This window comes from Lathyrus oleraceus, chromosome 3 (assembly GCF_024323335.1).
Source record: "Lathyrus oleraceus cultivar Zhongwan6 chromosome 3, CAAS_Psat_ZW6_1.0, whole genome shotgun sequence".
Classification (NCBI taxonomy): domain Eukaryota; kingdom Viridiplantae; phylum Streptophyta; class Magnoliopsida; order Fabales; family Fabaceae; genus Lathyrus; species Lathyrus oleraceus.
This window is the reverse complement of record NC_066581.1, coordinates 509,267,242-509,281,856: the sequence shown is the minus strand read 5'-3', so window position 1 is coordinate 509,281,856 and position 14,615 is coordinate 509,267,242. Positions and strand designations below refer to the sequence as shown.

Here is a 14,615-nt window from a genome sequence, read left to right as displayed (position 1 = left end):
TTTTTTTTCACTAAGATATTATATATTAGTACATAGATCATTTTGTTTTTTAATGCGGCGGAATTTATGTCTCTTTCTTGATTTATTATTATTTTTTTGATAAATTCCGATTTGTTTAATAAATTTTGTTTAGAAATTAAAGTATATTTTTTCTTTGTAAAAATGTATCTTTAATCGGTAGCAAAAAAGTTATAGTTATAAATTTTAACCCAATAATTATGACTCAATTAGTTAAGGAGTTTTGAGTTTGTGGGATGAGAATGTAGAATAACTTTAAATTATAAGTTCAACATTTCAAGGAAGATTAAAATTGGAATCAATCCAAAAGGGGATGTTATTATATAAACCGGCCGAATATCAAAGCTCTTTCGGTGATATTTTAAATGAAGTATTATTAATCAAATTAACTAATTTCTATTGAGTTTTAAAATTGGAGAAATTTAAATTAGTTTTTGTTTTGAATTATAATTTTTTTAAGAATTAAAATCATTTCTAAATATAAATATTTTCAATAGACATATGTTAATTCAAATGATTCATATTATCGAATTTGTAAAATGATTAAAATATTATAAATATATAATATATTTATTTAATAGTAATTTTAACAACACTGATTAAAAGTGGTGGTTGTCGGCAAAGACACGCGTGATCGATGATAGTTAGAATGGTGGTTGTAGTGATCATAGTGTAATTGGTGTTTTTTTAAACAATCGCTTAGTTTTAGATTTATTGTTTGAAGGATCAAACTAATAAGTTTTGTGGCAAGTTTGTGTTAATTTGAAAAGAAAATGGATGTTTAATGTTGTTGGATTGTTTGCGTCGAAAGTTGAATATTTCAAAAAGATAGTTAAACTTTGAAAGTAAATGCAACTGATTTCGACTGGGTCAAAATTAGTTACTTGAATAGAAAATTAAACAAGTAAAAGTAACTTAAATGGAAAAAGATTTATTTGCATAAATATAAAAATGGTAAGCAAGTACATTTAAAAAAAAAACTCATTTCTCGCTTGTGTATAGGTACTTTGAGTATATATTGAAGTTTACAATAATTTTTTGTCATCCTGAATCCTAACCCTAACGCTAGAATTTTTATTTATAATGTTATGAAACTAACAGTCTTCTAACGTTCAAATGTCTATCTGTCTAACACGTCATCTCTGCATGTTTGACTAGTCTTTGATTGTTCTCCATGTGTCCTTTGTATTTTTTATAAGACCCAAAAACAGTTGTTTCAGTTTGAAATTCGAATATACTTTTAGTCAAACTCCTTTTATTTATCGAATTTGATTAGTGGTCAAATCTCTTGAAAATTTCACTAAGTACCATATCAGAATCTTCAATTTCGAATGTTGTTGTTTCTCTGGTCGAAAGGCTTTTTACCCTTACCTTGTGTTTGCAGAAATTACAGCTGGTTCCTTTATCAAATTTCCTCTTTTGGAATTTTTTGGCTAACCAATTGCCCCTAAAAATGTCACTTTATATTCATTTTTTAGAGACAAATGGCGTTTTTGAAGTTCCACCACTATTCATAGTTGTGTGTTGACGTCACCGTCATCATGGTTCTTCCCTATAACGTCTCTTCGAGACATGTAGGTTCAGAAGAGTCATCGTCGCTTAGAATTCCCATGAAGGATGTGGGTCATACATAAAATCCAACTTCCCACTTTCTCACTTTTAGTGGGACATTTGTCAAGAAGCTTGATTTTATTTTTTTATTTTTATGAATTTTATGTAATGACATTTGCCATTTTGGCCCCCTTTTTATGAATACCATGTTGGCTTGATTTATGCTAAATTAATTACTCTATATTTCGAATCTCTAGCAACATGGGTTTGTACCCTTTTAGATACTTCTCATTAATCCTCAGAGTTCGACGTTCTGGGTTAGTTTCTTTGATCTCATTGGCATTATTAGAAAATCATAAGTCATTCAAAAGGGACCTTCCCAGTTAGGTGACCATTTTCCTATGACTCTATCCTTTTTGTCCATAGGCGAAATGACTTTCTAAAGCAAGTCACAGACCAAAAAGGTTTTAGGTTTTACCTTCTTATTGTAGGCCTTGGTCACCCTTTCCTTTTGCCTTATGAGCATGTCCAATGCAGTCATCATCTTTGTCTAGGCCAACCAACTCATCTAATATCATATCCTAGAAATTATCATAAGGTATTTCATTTTGCCTTTGAATTCTTGTTGAATGCAAGTAAATTTCAGCAGGTAAAACTGCATTATGCCCAAATGTTAGTCTAAAAGGAGTTGCATTCGTCGCTTCTCTGGGAGAAGTCCGGCAAGCCCACAACACTTGGTCTAAAGTCTTATGTAAATTCTTAGATTTTTAGCTCATATGTTTTCTAATCAAACTGATTATTATTTTTTTGGCTGCTTCGACCTGCCCATTTGCTTGAGCATAGTAAGGCATGGACGTTAGAAGTTTGATCCCCACTTCTAAAATGAGATCAGAGCCTTAATATGTGATTAAGGTTTCAAGTAGTCCAAACCTGCAAATGATATAACTTTGTACGAAACTTATCATCGTGTCCTGATTGACTTTTGCCAACGGGGTTGCTTCGACCCATTTGGCAAAGTAGTCAATACCTACCAAAATATATTGTGAACTTTAGAAGATGATGGTCGAATTTCACCAACTAGGTCTAATGTCCATCATCTGAAATGCCAAGGCTTTACCACTTAATGTATTTCGTTGGCAGGGACATGTTGGATTCCAACATGTTTTTGACACTCTTGACATCCTTTGGCAAACTCTACGTAATTCTTCAACATGGTTGGCTAGTAGACACCTTGTCAAAATAAGAGTCATTTCATTTTGTGGCTTGCTTGGTGCGCGTCAAAAGATCCACTGTGGACGTCGAAGACTGCTATGTATGCTTCATTTTAACTAAGACATTTCAAAAGGAATCCTTCTGGGGTCTTTTTAAATAATTCGTTACCCATGATGTTATAACTTAGTGCCCTATATTTGACCTTTCAATTTGTTGTCCTTGTAAGATTTTCCAAATAATTGACAGTAGGTTTTCGCCAATTATTATTTGACATATTATCAATGGCAAGAACATCATACTCTTTGACATTCATGTACTTCTTTTCCCTCAGGCCTTCAACTTTCGCAGGTTTGAATGTTAGCATTTACGAAGAAGAAATGTTAGTTGGGACTAATTTAGCTCTAACTTCGATCAACTCTCTAATTTCTCCTCAGGGACTTTGTAGCCTGAAGCAATTTGAGCCAATATTTAGGTTGCCTATGAGGGCAACAAGGATCTTCTAATTGAAGTCTAGAATTTAGATTGCCTCTTAAGGTCGGCAAGTATCTTCTAATGGAAGTCCAATATTTAGATTTCCTCTTGAGGATGAAAAGGACCTTCCAATGGAAGTCTAACATTTAGATTGATTGGGGAATGGATTAACTTAATGTGTGTTAGACAAGGACAACGATCTATAGGGGGTGAATTGATTGCAATAAAATTTATTTGATTAAAAATATGTTTTTAAAATATTTTCTATGGCAAGCAGAAGCGATTCTGGATCGACACTCGTCTATCTCAAACCGTTATAGGAAGAATCAAATATGCGTATTAAATCGTAATGAAATGAAATTATTGTACCACAATGATGAGAAAACAAATCAATAAGTTTTTCAAAATAACGTTTGAACAATTTTACACTTTGATAATCAATTTCCAATGAAATTAAGAAACAATTTCCAGTCTGAAGCATTCCTCTTGAGTCGTTTCAAATGTGTCACGCCTACGTGACTTCTCCTGTTGGTGCTCTTGTTGCTCCACATGCATGTTCTCTAGCATGGTGTTAATCGTAAATTCGTCACCACTCGAGCCAATACCAGAGTCGTTCCCATATGTCATACCATGATAAGTCCAAGAATTTTGTTGTCATTGATTTAACCCTTGCGGGTCTTCATTTTGTCGATATATTTCATCATGTAGCCATGTGATCAGTGCATTTTGATGCACATTCTTCTATATTTATACTTATGCATTTTCATGTTTTAGTTTGGTTATTTTTCCCTTTTAATGTATTTTTATAATTTATCTTATTTTTACACTTATTTGTTTTTCGCAGTTTATTTTCAGCATTAGCAGTCTGCACGAATAAATTCATAACTGGAGCTAAGAGTATAGGATCGAGGCGTGCTACCAGTCGTTGGAAAGCTAAGAGAAAGAGATACGACTTTCATGAAGAAGTAAGAAGCTAATTCGGACTGTAGCATGGTTGAAAAATCCGTTGAAGCCTTCAGCACTAGATTTATATTTTGTGTTGGGTTATTTAGTTTGAGTCTGGGTTATGTTTTGACCAAATTAGGTTTATTCTACTTTTCCTATAACCTAAGCAGCCGAAAACAGTACACGGTATCACTGTTCACGAAAACTTGAAAGCTCGTACGAATTCCATGGAGAACTAATCCCTTTGATTCGATCTGTCGTAATTCAGGTTCCAAAACTTGAAATTATTATAATGTTAATTTTAGTTTAATTCCTTTCAATGATATTTTGTGTTCTTGTATGCTTAATTCGATTGCATGAAATATATTGATTCAATTTGGTTGATTGTATGATCCTAACATAGACACGTCACGTTTGCTTAATTCGTTTTTGTGTCTGATCAATCATGTTTGCTTAATCCATGAAAACTTATCTCGTTTGCTTAATTCGGACAATAGGATCATACATCTCACAAACTTCACCGCGCTTGTCATTGAGTTTGTATCCAAATAGGAATAGACAATCCGCTTAGGATATTAAAATTATATTAATCGATGATAGTAGGAACCGAATTGGTAGATTGAATTATTTCATAATCACTTATTTCATAACAGCTTATTTTAAGAATTGCTTTTAATAATCATGTTTTCTTAATCAAACACCAAACCAAACAACCCCCCCCCCCTTAATTCTATTTACCTTTGGATAATAATAATCAAGAATCCTTGTGAGAACGATATCCGAGTTAAAATTATCGTCGTACTACGTTTTTGAAAAACACTCGTTTTGACCCGCGCGCGACAGCGAATCAAATTGGCGCCGTTGCCGGGGATTCTTGATTATATTAATCATTTTTAGAGTCATAGGTTTAGTGTCTACGCGTCTAGCTCCTAGTTTCCTCACGGTTCTGCCCAACTCGCGCTTTAGAGTCCAAAAAGTGAAAAAAAAAACGGTATTTGGGAAAATTGCGTCCGATTGAAAATCTGTTCCGACAATCTTGTGTAAAAAAATTCTCTGATCATTTCTCCCTTACTATAAAGTAGTTAATGGACTTTGCTTTCAATTTTCCAAATTCCTTTTTTTTCTACTTTTTATGAATTTTTTGCTGTTTTCATAGAGTCGGAAAAAATCGAAAAAATTCTCAAAATTATATTTTTAAGTCATTAGATTAAATTCGGTGTCACTTTATTTTTCTGAATTTATTTTGATCAATTCCCTTCTTGGTGTTTATTTTTTACTTTTAGGGACATTGTCGGCATTTTGAATATTATTGCTGCATTGTTGTGCGTTAGTCCTGGCTACTAGGTCTCGCTGTTCTGACTTGTTGCTTTTGATCCTGAAGTAGAGAGAACTTTGCGCACACAACGTAGAGGAGTCCAGGCTAGTTCATCACCCACAATTGAGTCTGATTCTGAGTCTGACTATTTGCATAACTTGTTTGCTTTTGATTCTGAACTTGTTTTTGAAATGGCTGACAATAGAACCTTAAGGCAATTGGCTGCACCTGATGTGAATTATAACGGCTTGTGTATTGAATATGATGATGTTGTTGTTCCTTTTGAATTAAAATCGGGTTTAATACACTTGTTGCCCAAGTTTAGTGGTCTTGCAGGTTTGGAATACCACGAGCTATCATAAGTGACCAAGGCACTCATTTCTTTAATCGCATCATGGAAGCTTTGTTCCAGAAGTATGGAGTTGTGCACAGAGTCTCTACTGCATATCACCCACAAACTAATGGGCAAGCTGAGATCTCAAACAGGGAGATCAAACAGGTTTTAGAGAAAATGGTGCAGCCAAACAGGAAGGATTGGAGTCGTCGTCTAGAAGACGCACTTTGGGCCCAAAGAACAACTTTCAAGACACACATTGGGATGTCTCCTTATCGACTTATTTTTGGTAAGGCATGTCATCTTCCTGTTGAGATAGAACACTGTGCTTATTGGGCGGTGAAAAGTTGTAATTTGGAGATGTAACAAGCAGGTATTGAAAGAAAACTCCAATTACAACAGCTGGAAGAGCTTAGACTAGAGGCTTATGAAAGCTCCAGGATTTATAAAGAGAAAACTAAGCACTTCCATGATAAAATTATTTTTAGAAAGGAATTTTCTGTGGGCCAACAGGTTTTACTATTTAACTCCCGTCTTAAGCTTATGGTTGGGAAACTTCAATCCAAATGGATTTGTCCTTTTGTTATTACTAATGTTTTCCCTTATGGTGCAGTAGAAATAAAAAGTGCAGGTACTAACAAGACTTTCAAAGTCAATGGGCAGCGCTTGAAGCTATTCCATAAAAGTTCAATGACTGAAGATGTCAGCATAGAGGAGCTTTTTGTGGAAACACCTAACTACCCTGCAACTTGAATAGGGAGTCTTTCTTTCCTTCTCTCTACTTTATTAGTAATGTCTTTTCATTGAGGGCAATGTTTATTTTAAATGTGGGGGAGGAAAATCATTTGTTTCGTTTGTTTTCCTTGTTTTTATTAGTGTTTTGTTTGTTTTCAGTCATAAAAAAAAAATAAAAAAATGCATCTTCTTGAAAGTTTTAGGCTATAGACTAACTAATTTGAGATTAGTTTGCGGAGACTTAGGAAAAATTCACAAGATCGGTATCGTCTTAAAACCGTAAGTTTCCTGCATATGGAAATTGATTCGAATTCTTATTATGTTTTAGCCTTAAATTCTCATTCTTTGACAGCTCTTGAGTAGTTTATTTCAGCAGTCAACATGATCTCACACACACTCTACGCAGGGAAGCCGATGAATATAAGTGAGTATTCCGAAAAAGAAAAAAAAGAGAATGCACCTTCTAAATTTGGTGACCCTCACCCGGTCACTTAACCAAATGGATGTAGAACCTTCAAAAAAAATTGAAAATAAGACTCGTTGTTAGTTGGTTCAGCGGTTTCTGGTGCTGAACTTGGTAGAGCGGATTACGGTCCGATCCCCCGCAACTACAACTGAGTAAGCAAATGGTTATGCCACGTAAGTACTAGAAACCCGTGCAAAAAGGATCAGAGTCACTAACCGGCCGCCTTGCTATGGGTGTGTGGAGATAACGGGCTTAATGTGATTGCGCCTGAATGAAAAAGAGCAAAAAGAAGGATGACTAAGTTAGGCTTTAACATAATAACATGATTCAAGTTGATTTGTGTATTCAGGAGGTTTATGACTGCACAATTGTGGATTAGTGTTCCTACAATATCCTTAGTGTGCAAGATTAGTACCTATCGATGCAAACTTAACCGAAGAAGACTTGTAGCCTAAGATGAGTAACTAATGATGTGTTTGTGTTTTCTTTGTTTTATTTTAAATTTTGTTCGGAGTGCAAAAGTTCAAGTGTGGGGGAATTTGATCAGTGCATTTTGATGCACATTCTTCTATATTTATACTTATGTGTTTCCATGTTTTAGTTTGGTTATTTTTCCCTTTTAATGTGTTTTTATAATTTATCTTATTTTTACACTTATTTGTTTTTCGCAGTTTATTTTCAGCATTAGCAGTCTGCACGAATAAATTCATAACTGGAGCTAGGAGTATCGGATCGAGGCGTGCTACCAGTCGTTGGAAAGCTAAGAGAAAGAGCTACGACTTTCATGAATAAGTCAGAAGCTAATTCGGACTGTAGCATGGTTGAAAAAACCGTTGAAGCCTTCAACACTAGATTTATATTTTGTGTTGGGTTATTTAGTTTGGGTCTGGGTTATGTTTTGACCAAATTAGGTTTATTCTACTTTTCCTATAACCTAAGAAGCCGAAAACAGTACACGGTATCACTATTCACGAAAATTTGAAAGCTCGTACGAATTCCATAGAGAACTAATCCCTCTGATTCGATCTGTCGTAATTCAGGTTCCAAAACTTGAAGAAATTATAATGTTAATTTTAGTTTAATTCCTTTCAATGATATTTTGTGTTCTTGTATGCTTAATTCGATTGCATGAAATATATTGATTCAATTTGGTTGATTGTATGATCCTAACATAGACGCGTCACGTTTGCTTAATTCGTTTTTGTGTCTGATCAATCATGTTTGCTTAATCCATGAAAACTTATCCCGTTTGCTTAATTCGGACACTAGGATCATACATCTCACAAACTTCACCGCGTTTGTCATTGAGTTTGTATCCAAATAGGAATAGACAATCCGTTTAGGGTATTAAAATTATATTAATCGATGATAGTAGGAACTGAATCGGTAGATTGAATTATTTCATAATCACTTATTTCATAACAGCTTATTTCAAGAATTGCTTTTAATAATCATTTTTTCTTAATCGAACACCAAACCAAACAACCCCCCCTTAATTCGATTTACCTTTGGATAATAATAATCAAGAATCCTTGTGAGAACGATATCCGAGTTAAAATTGTCGTCGTACTACGTTTTTGAAAAACACTCGTTTTGACCCGCGCGCGACAGCGGATCACCATGCCTCATCTTCCGCATGGATAATATCAACCATCTCTGCATCCATATGGTGATCTTGATCGTCAACCAGTTTCTCTTCAACATTAATTGTAACAAATTCATTCGAATCATCATAATTGTAAATGATCTTACCGAACCCCTTCATTTGATAGAAGTAAACCTTGTTGACATTATCCCAATGATAACTCATATTTGTTATAATGCTTTTGTTGAATTCTTGAGTCTGACTGTGTGAGATATATCGTAGATTAGACACACCAATACGAAAATGCTTTAGGATTTTTGCAATCATGGAAATGTAACACAAAGAGAATCATTTGTTACGATTCTTAATAACAAACATTCGCGACATAATATAGTGTGGCAAATTGGTCTTAAATTTATTTTGGAGAATATATATAAGATGTACCTCACCATGGCCTATCCGTGAATGACCACTTTTCTTTGGACGTAATACATGAGTGATAATCCAATGAAGAATGTGAGGATCCCTTTTCAAGTAGCCCGTTGACACCTTGTCCAAGTTGTCATCCGTCCTTGGTGCCTTTAGAATTTAATTCAAATGAATCTTCCAATCAAAGTCCTTATGAAGGTCATGATCAATCAAGGTTGCTCGATGAGAAAGTACGATATTATCAAATAATTCCTCCACAAGTCCTCCATAAAGTGATATGTACTTTTTCCCATCTTGAATTGAAATGTAGACCCATCCATTGATTCCAACACATAATAGAATACCCTTACCAAATCTTCATTATACTGGTGGAGACTTTCAAAAAAGAGTTAATTTGTTGATGCTGCATAAGACTTACAATTTTTGGGATGTTTAACCGAGCAACAACGTTAAGATCATACACATGTTGTTTCATGACAATCCTACTTCTATAATTCTTTTCAAATTCTTCAATAGGATGTACGAGTGAAAGGGCACTTACCGATACGGAAGAGGATGCATCTGCAACATTTTTATCCTTTTTTATCCTTGTTTATCTTAGGAGCCATGTGAAATCCGTACACAAAGTGTATGCTAAATAGGTGTTTGATGAAATGTGTAAAAGAGAAGGAGTTAGAGTGATATTTGAGATACCCATTAGCCCATACTATAATATTTTATTGCTTAACCCACAAGTGTATGCATAATATGTGTTTGATGACTTGTGGATTTGATGCAACGACAAGTCGACGACAACCCTTTCGCCTCCCCATTTATTTGTGTAGGTGTTGGCTACTAAAAGCTAATAGCAACACAACAAAAACCATTCTAAAAAAGTTCAGTACATGAGAGTCAGTACACATGTTTCATATGAAGACAATAACATCCCAAGAAAGCTCTTCTCCTTCAAGGAACTCTTGCATTACATTATAAATTCAAACTAACTTCAACCAAAAAAAACACCTTCCGCACTAATTTAACATTGAAACCTCTCCAACGATTACAATTTCCTCACCATTTCAGAACTTAATCAAGTAAAAATAAAATGCCTAGTATTCACACAAGCAGAATCTCATCAATGATTGTATAGCTTAATTAAGGGTTTCCTATCACACTATTTGATGCATGAAACACTCCCCCAAGTGCAAAACAGTAAGGGTGATTGCAGCATTTAAGCACGGGCAGTGTCTAGTTTTTGCCACTTCTTCTGAGTACTCATAGGTATGAACACTATTAAGAGGTACTTACACCTTTCTATAAAAACACAATCCACATAACAGCACACAATATATAATGTATAGCTTAACGGTGCACAAACAAGACTTAAAGTGTTATTCTAATTAAAAGGGGAACAGTGGGTAGATGAACATACCAGTATCGCAATCTCATCAACATCAACAACAAAATTTTGTTATAAGCATACATTATCACAAATTAACATTCATGAACAAAACCAACCAATGATAAATTGGACCTAGATGAACAAAAACTAAAGAACCCAATTCTTAAGCAAACATGAAGTAGAAGTTTCAAAACAATCTAAAAGTGAAAGAAACATTGTTATAGTGTGTACAATTGCAGTACTTAGGAAGCTTCGAGAAGACGCTGCTACAGTTGGTGCATCGTTGAAATAGTTCATAAAAGCTTCAAGAAAGTGCTCATTCTTCTCGAGTGGCAGGGTCCATTCCAGTAGTAGGGCTGTCGGCGAAATATTCTTGGTGCCGAATATTCACCCCATACTGTTTGTAAAAATAACAAGAGAATTAAATATAAAGAAACATTAACATATCAATACAATCGATGAAAAATTAACGGTATCTTCTTAGCTAATCCGGCATAAGTTTGATGCAATAAAATTGATCCCAGACAATTTCAAACAATAATATAAAAGTAATAAATGTAAAATGATTTATGTTTGAACCAACAAATTTCAATAAAAAGTGAGTTGAACAACAAATTGATGCAAAAGTCATGTTTGGAATCAAAAGCTAGAAATTGTAGCTTCATGAAATGGCTAATGACCTAATTAAAGGCAATAACATGAAATGGACCTTAAAATACACTAGCAGGCCATACTAGACTTTAAAAAATGTTATACCTATGAAACACCTATGACAAGTAACAACTAAGACTTGGGTCTTGAAAGGTTTAGGGTTCAGCATTTAGACGTAAGTAACCAAATAGTATCAACAAATGATTGCAAATTTTATGACATATGAAGCACTGATACCCCGAATACGATTCCGACACTGACACGACAACACCGGTAATAATTTGAAAAAATGAATAGGTTAGACGTGATCACAAGTGTCGGTGCAGGTGTCTGATACCGACACTTACACAGACATGTCTTTTTTCAAAGGTGTCGGTGCTACATAACTTATGACACTCGTAATTACGAGTTGATTTCACCCCTTTTAAATCTAAACAACTTTTCTTACCTCACGAAGTGCCTTCGATAGATCTTCCATTGTCATAACTAGGCGCCTATCCTGTCATAATGAAGTGTCACGACTAGACACACAAACACAAAATGAACGTGAATAGATAAAACCAGATTTAAATACGTCAAAATACTAAACCTTCTGTTGCCTGTCCCTTTTGTCTTTTGGAATTTGTGCTTGCCTTGCTTTGCAGTGCCTACAGATAACCCCAGGAGAAATCACAACACTGGCATATAGACATGTAAAAGAAAGACAGAGCAACTAAATGCCAATTAATAATGTACTTCAGTACTTATAACTAAGATCAAACAGATTTTTATGCACTTGCAAAAGAAGGAGATAAAAACCCAAAAACTACATTCTTGAGTGTGCATTGACTAGTGAACCTTTACAATAGAAGTGAACAGAAGCACAAAAATTAAAACCAATTATTCAAATAAATTAGATTGAGTATCCTATAAAGTCCCGTAGACAGACATTCATAAAATTAACAAAAGTTTACACCATCCATTCATCAACTTCATCCACATGCATCAACCCAAAAGTAAAATACTTGTTTCAAGAAACTAGAAATAGATTTCTATGGAAGATTATTCCCAGGTTTACAACCCACATAAATAATTGGGCGCAACGAAGTTATTCAAGGTAAAACACGTTTAAATAAAACAAGATTAAGATTTGTCTACAAGAAAGAGCGAGAAGAATATACTGGAGAGCATCGCCTGCAACTTCTGCAACAAATTTCTGAGTGGCAACAGCTACTAATCTAGTCCTGAAATATTGGTATTTGGACAAGAAATACAATAGCTAAGAATCAAACTTTGCGGATACTGGTGGAGAAAAAAAAAGTTGAATATAAAATAAGAAAAGAGGCACTAACAATCTAACATCAGGACATTGAAAGCCAGTCTTGGCCAAGTAATGCTCTACCAACTCATCAGGTATCTAAAACAAAAACAAAAACAAAAAAAAGTAATTAATTAGTTAATATGAATGGATTAAAATGAAATTGAATTGAAGAATTAAGTAAAAACTGACGGTGGGAGTATAATCGATTAAGGAAGATAAGAATTCGGAGAGTGAAGAATCATCATCTTCCCTTCCTTCGGTTGAACTTGATTGCGGTACATTCTGATTCATCTTCCAACCACCGATTCACTGTTTCCATCAACAATCAAAACTATTGATCAAATCGAAATCCATAATATGAATAGCAATAACGGTATCAAATCAATGATAATCGAGGAATTCCGAACACAGTAAGAATAACGAGTGGGACTGAGGTGTTGGTTATAGGTTTACCTAGAGACGTCGTTGACGGAGAAAATGGTTGCGTCGCCGGAGATGGAGTCGCGGAACTGAGTCTACATAGTCCCTACTTAGATGACCATCAGATCTTGATAATAAGGCCTAAAATGTTAAAATCATAAGGTTGGATCGTGGCCATCTGATCTCCATCAAGTGCTCCAGATCATCTAAGCTTTATTTTTGTGTGTATTTTTTATTAGGTCTAAATGATTGGGCTTGGTACTGCTTACTCTTTGCACTCTCCATTGAAACATTTTTATTTTTTTTATTTAATTGAAATTTGTTCTTTTATATATTATTTAATGTTGCTAAAATAAATATCAAAATAAATACACCATTTTATTTTCAATAAAACCAATTGATTTCACAATTTAATCAAATCAAGTCTATTTTCACAATTAGTTCGGATTAAAAAAGAAAAATTTGGTGCACACCATTTTATCCTCGAATGATTGAAAATAAGATGTGCATCTTATTCAAATCAAATATTTGCATTTCGCTAAAACTTTTTTTAATAAAAAATCTTATTAATTTTGTGAGTCAAGCCTATTGAAGTAAATTTGTGATACGTGTAGTTAGATAGTCAAGGCTAATGTAGTTAGTTTTGTTTATATTTTTTCTTGTGTTTTTTTTTACTATCTTGTTTAATTTATGTCCTTTTATATATTTATCATATATATTCATCATGTAACGGTTTTGGGAAACTTTGTTGAAGTGAAGCTTTATACCCAAAATTTGAGGGGGAAAAAACATAAGTTTAAGTTTGGAGATTATGTAGTGTTAGCTCCCAAGATGTACACCTTGTATGGTTAGCATGAAGACTCCGTCTAGAATAGACATTTTTCGCGAATCTCGTCATAAAATGGCTAGCCCGTTGCATGGAGAAGTTTCGGCTAAAGTTTGTGACTCTAGGAACCTTTTAGAACCATTTTGAGAATGAAAGTTGTGTAGTGTTGGCTTCCGAGGTGTACACCTCGTATGGTTGACATGAAGATTCCGCCTAGAAGAGATCTTTTTCGCGAAACTTGTAAAACCCCTATTTTTTTTTAATTATTAGTCGGAAACCTTTAGTTTTCATCCTTTAGTTAATTATCGAACGATCTATTTCATTGATTTATTTTAGTGATTATAATATGGTGAGTTTTTAATTGGTTGTTCTTAATTATTAATTTATGAGATATTTGAATTATTAGTTATTATTTTATTAATTTAATTATTTGATGTAAAGTAGTATATAATGTTGATAATTAAATTAAAATTTATAATAATTTAAAAAATTATTTAAATAGATTATGTATATTAAAAATGAATAATAATAAAAAGACAAATATGACGTGTGTAGTGTGCAATATGGAATTAGGATTGTGAGTATTAATAATGATAATAATAATATTAATAATAAACTTAATTTAATTATTTTTTCAACTGATTCCATATTATCCTCTCATAATCCCTACTTTCTCTCAACTTTCATCTCTAAAAAATCGTAGATGTAAGATAATGGAAATCGTGTCCTTCTCATTGATCTGAATAGAATATATATACATCAATGTGTAACATTTGATCAACTATCTAATTATGATACAACATAATTATAGGAAACTAATTATGACTAATTATAACAAAATATTATATTCTATCACACCCCCGTAGTCGAAGCGGGAGGTTCACAGACGCTTAGACTGGTCCAAAAATCATCAAAGAGAATGCGAGGAAGTCCTTTGGTGAAGATGTTTGTGATCTGATGTCTTGAGGGAACATGA

General features: G+C 33.8%; 1 protein-coding gene across 1 annotated transcript; it reads right to left on the bottom strand.

Annotated features, from left to right (window-relative positions):
- Positions 1 to 10,459: 10,459 nt before the first annotated feature.
- Positions 10,460 to 13,013, bottom strand: LOC127128466 (transcription initiation factor TFIID subunit 10). The gene is made up of 7 exons (XM_051057811.1): positions 12,847 to 13,013; positions 12,583 to 12,702; positions 12,425 to 12,489; positions 12,254 to 12,316; positions 11,683 to 11,740; positions 11,542 to 11,592; positions 10,460 to 10,839 (listed from the first exon to the last, which is right to left on the bottom strand). Exons 2-7 carry the CDS (start codon positions 12,682 to 12,684, stop codon positions 10,759 to 10,761), a joined length of 420 nt encoding a protein of 139 aa, XP_050913768.1. The 5' UTR covers positions 12,685 to 12,702; positions 12,847 to 13,013; the 3' UTR covers positions 10,460 to 10,758.
- Between the last annotated feature and the right edge of the window lie 1,602 nt (positions 13,014 to 14,615).

What these genes read in the sequence shown, in the direction of transcription:
- LOC127128466 (XM_051057811.1), bottom strand. Translation starts at nt 12,684, where the DNA reads ATGAATCAGAATGTACCGCAATCAAGTTCAACCGAAGGAAGGGAAGAT. An exon ending in AAAGGGACAGGCAACAGAAG is followed by an intron (nt 11,593 to 11,682) that starts GTTTAGTATTTT and finishes TCATTATGACAG; the next exon opens with GATAGGCGCCTAGTTATGAC. An exon ending in TATCGAAGGCACTTCGTGAG is followed by an intron (nt 10,840 to 11,541) that starts GTAAGAAAAGTT and finishes TTTTACAAACAG; the next exon opens with TATGGGGTGAATATTCGGCA.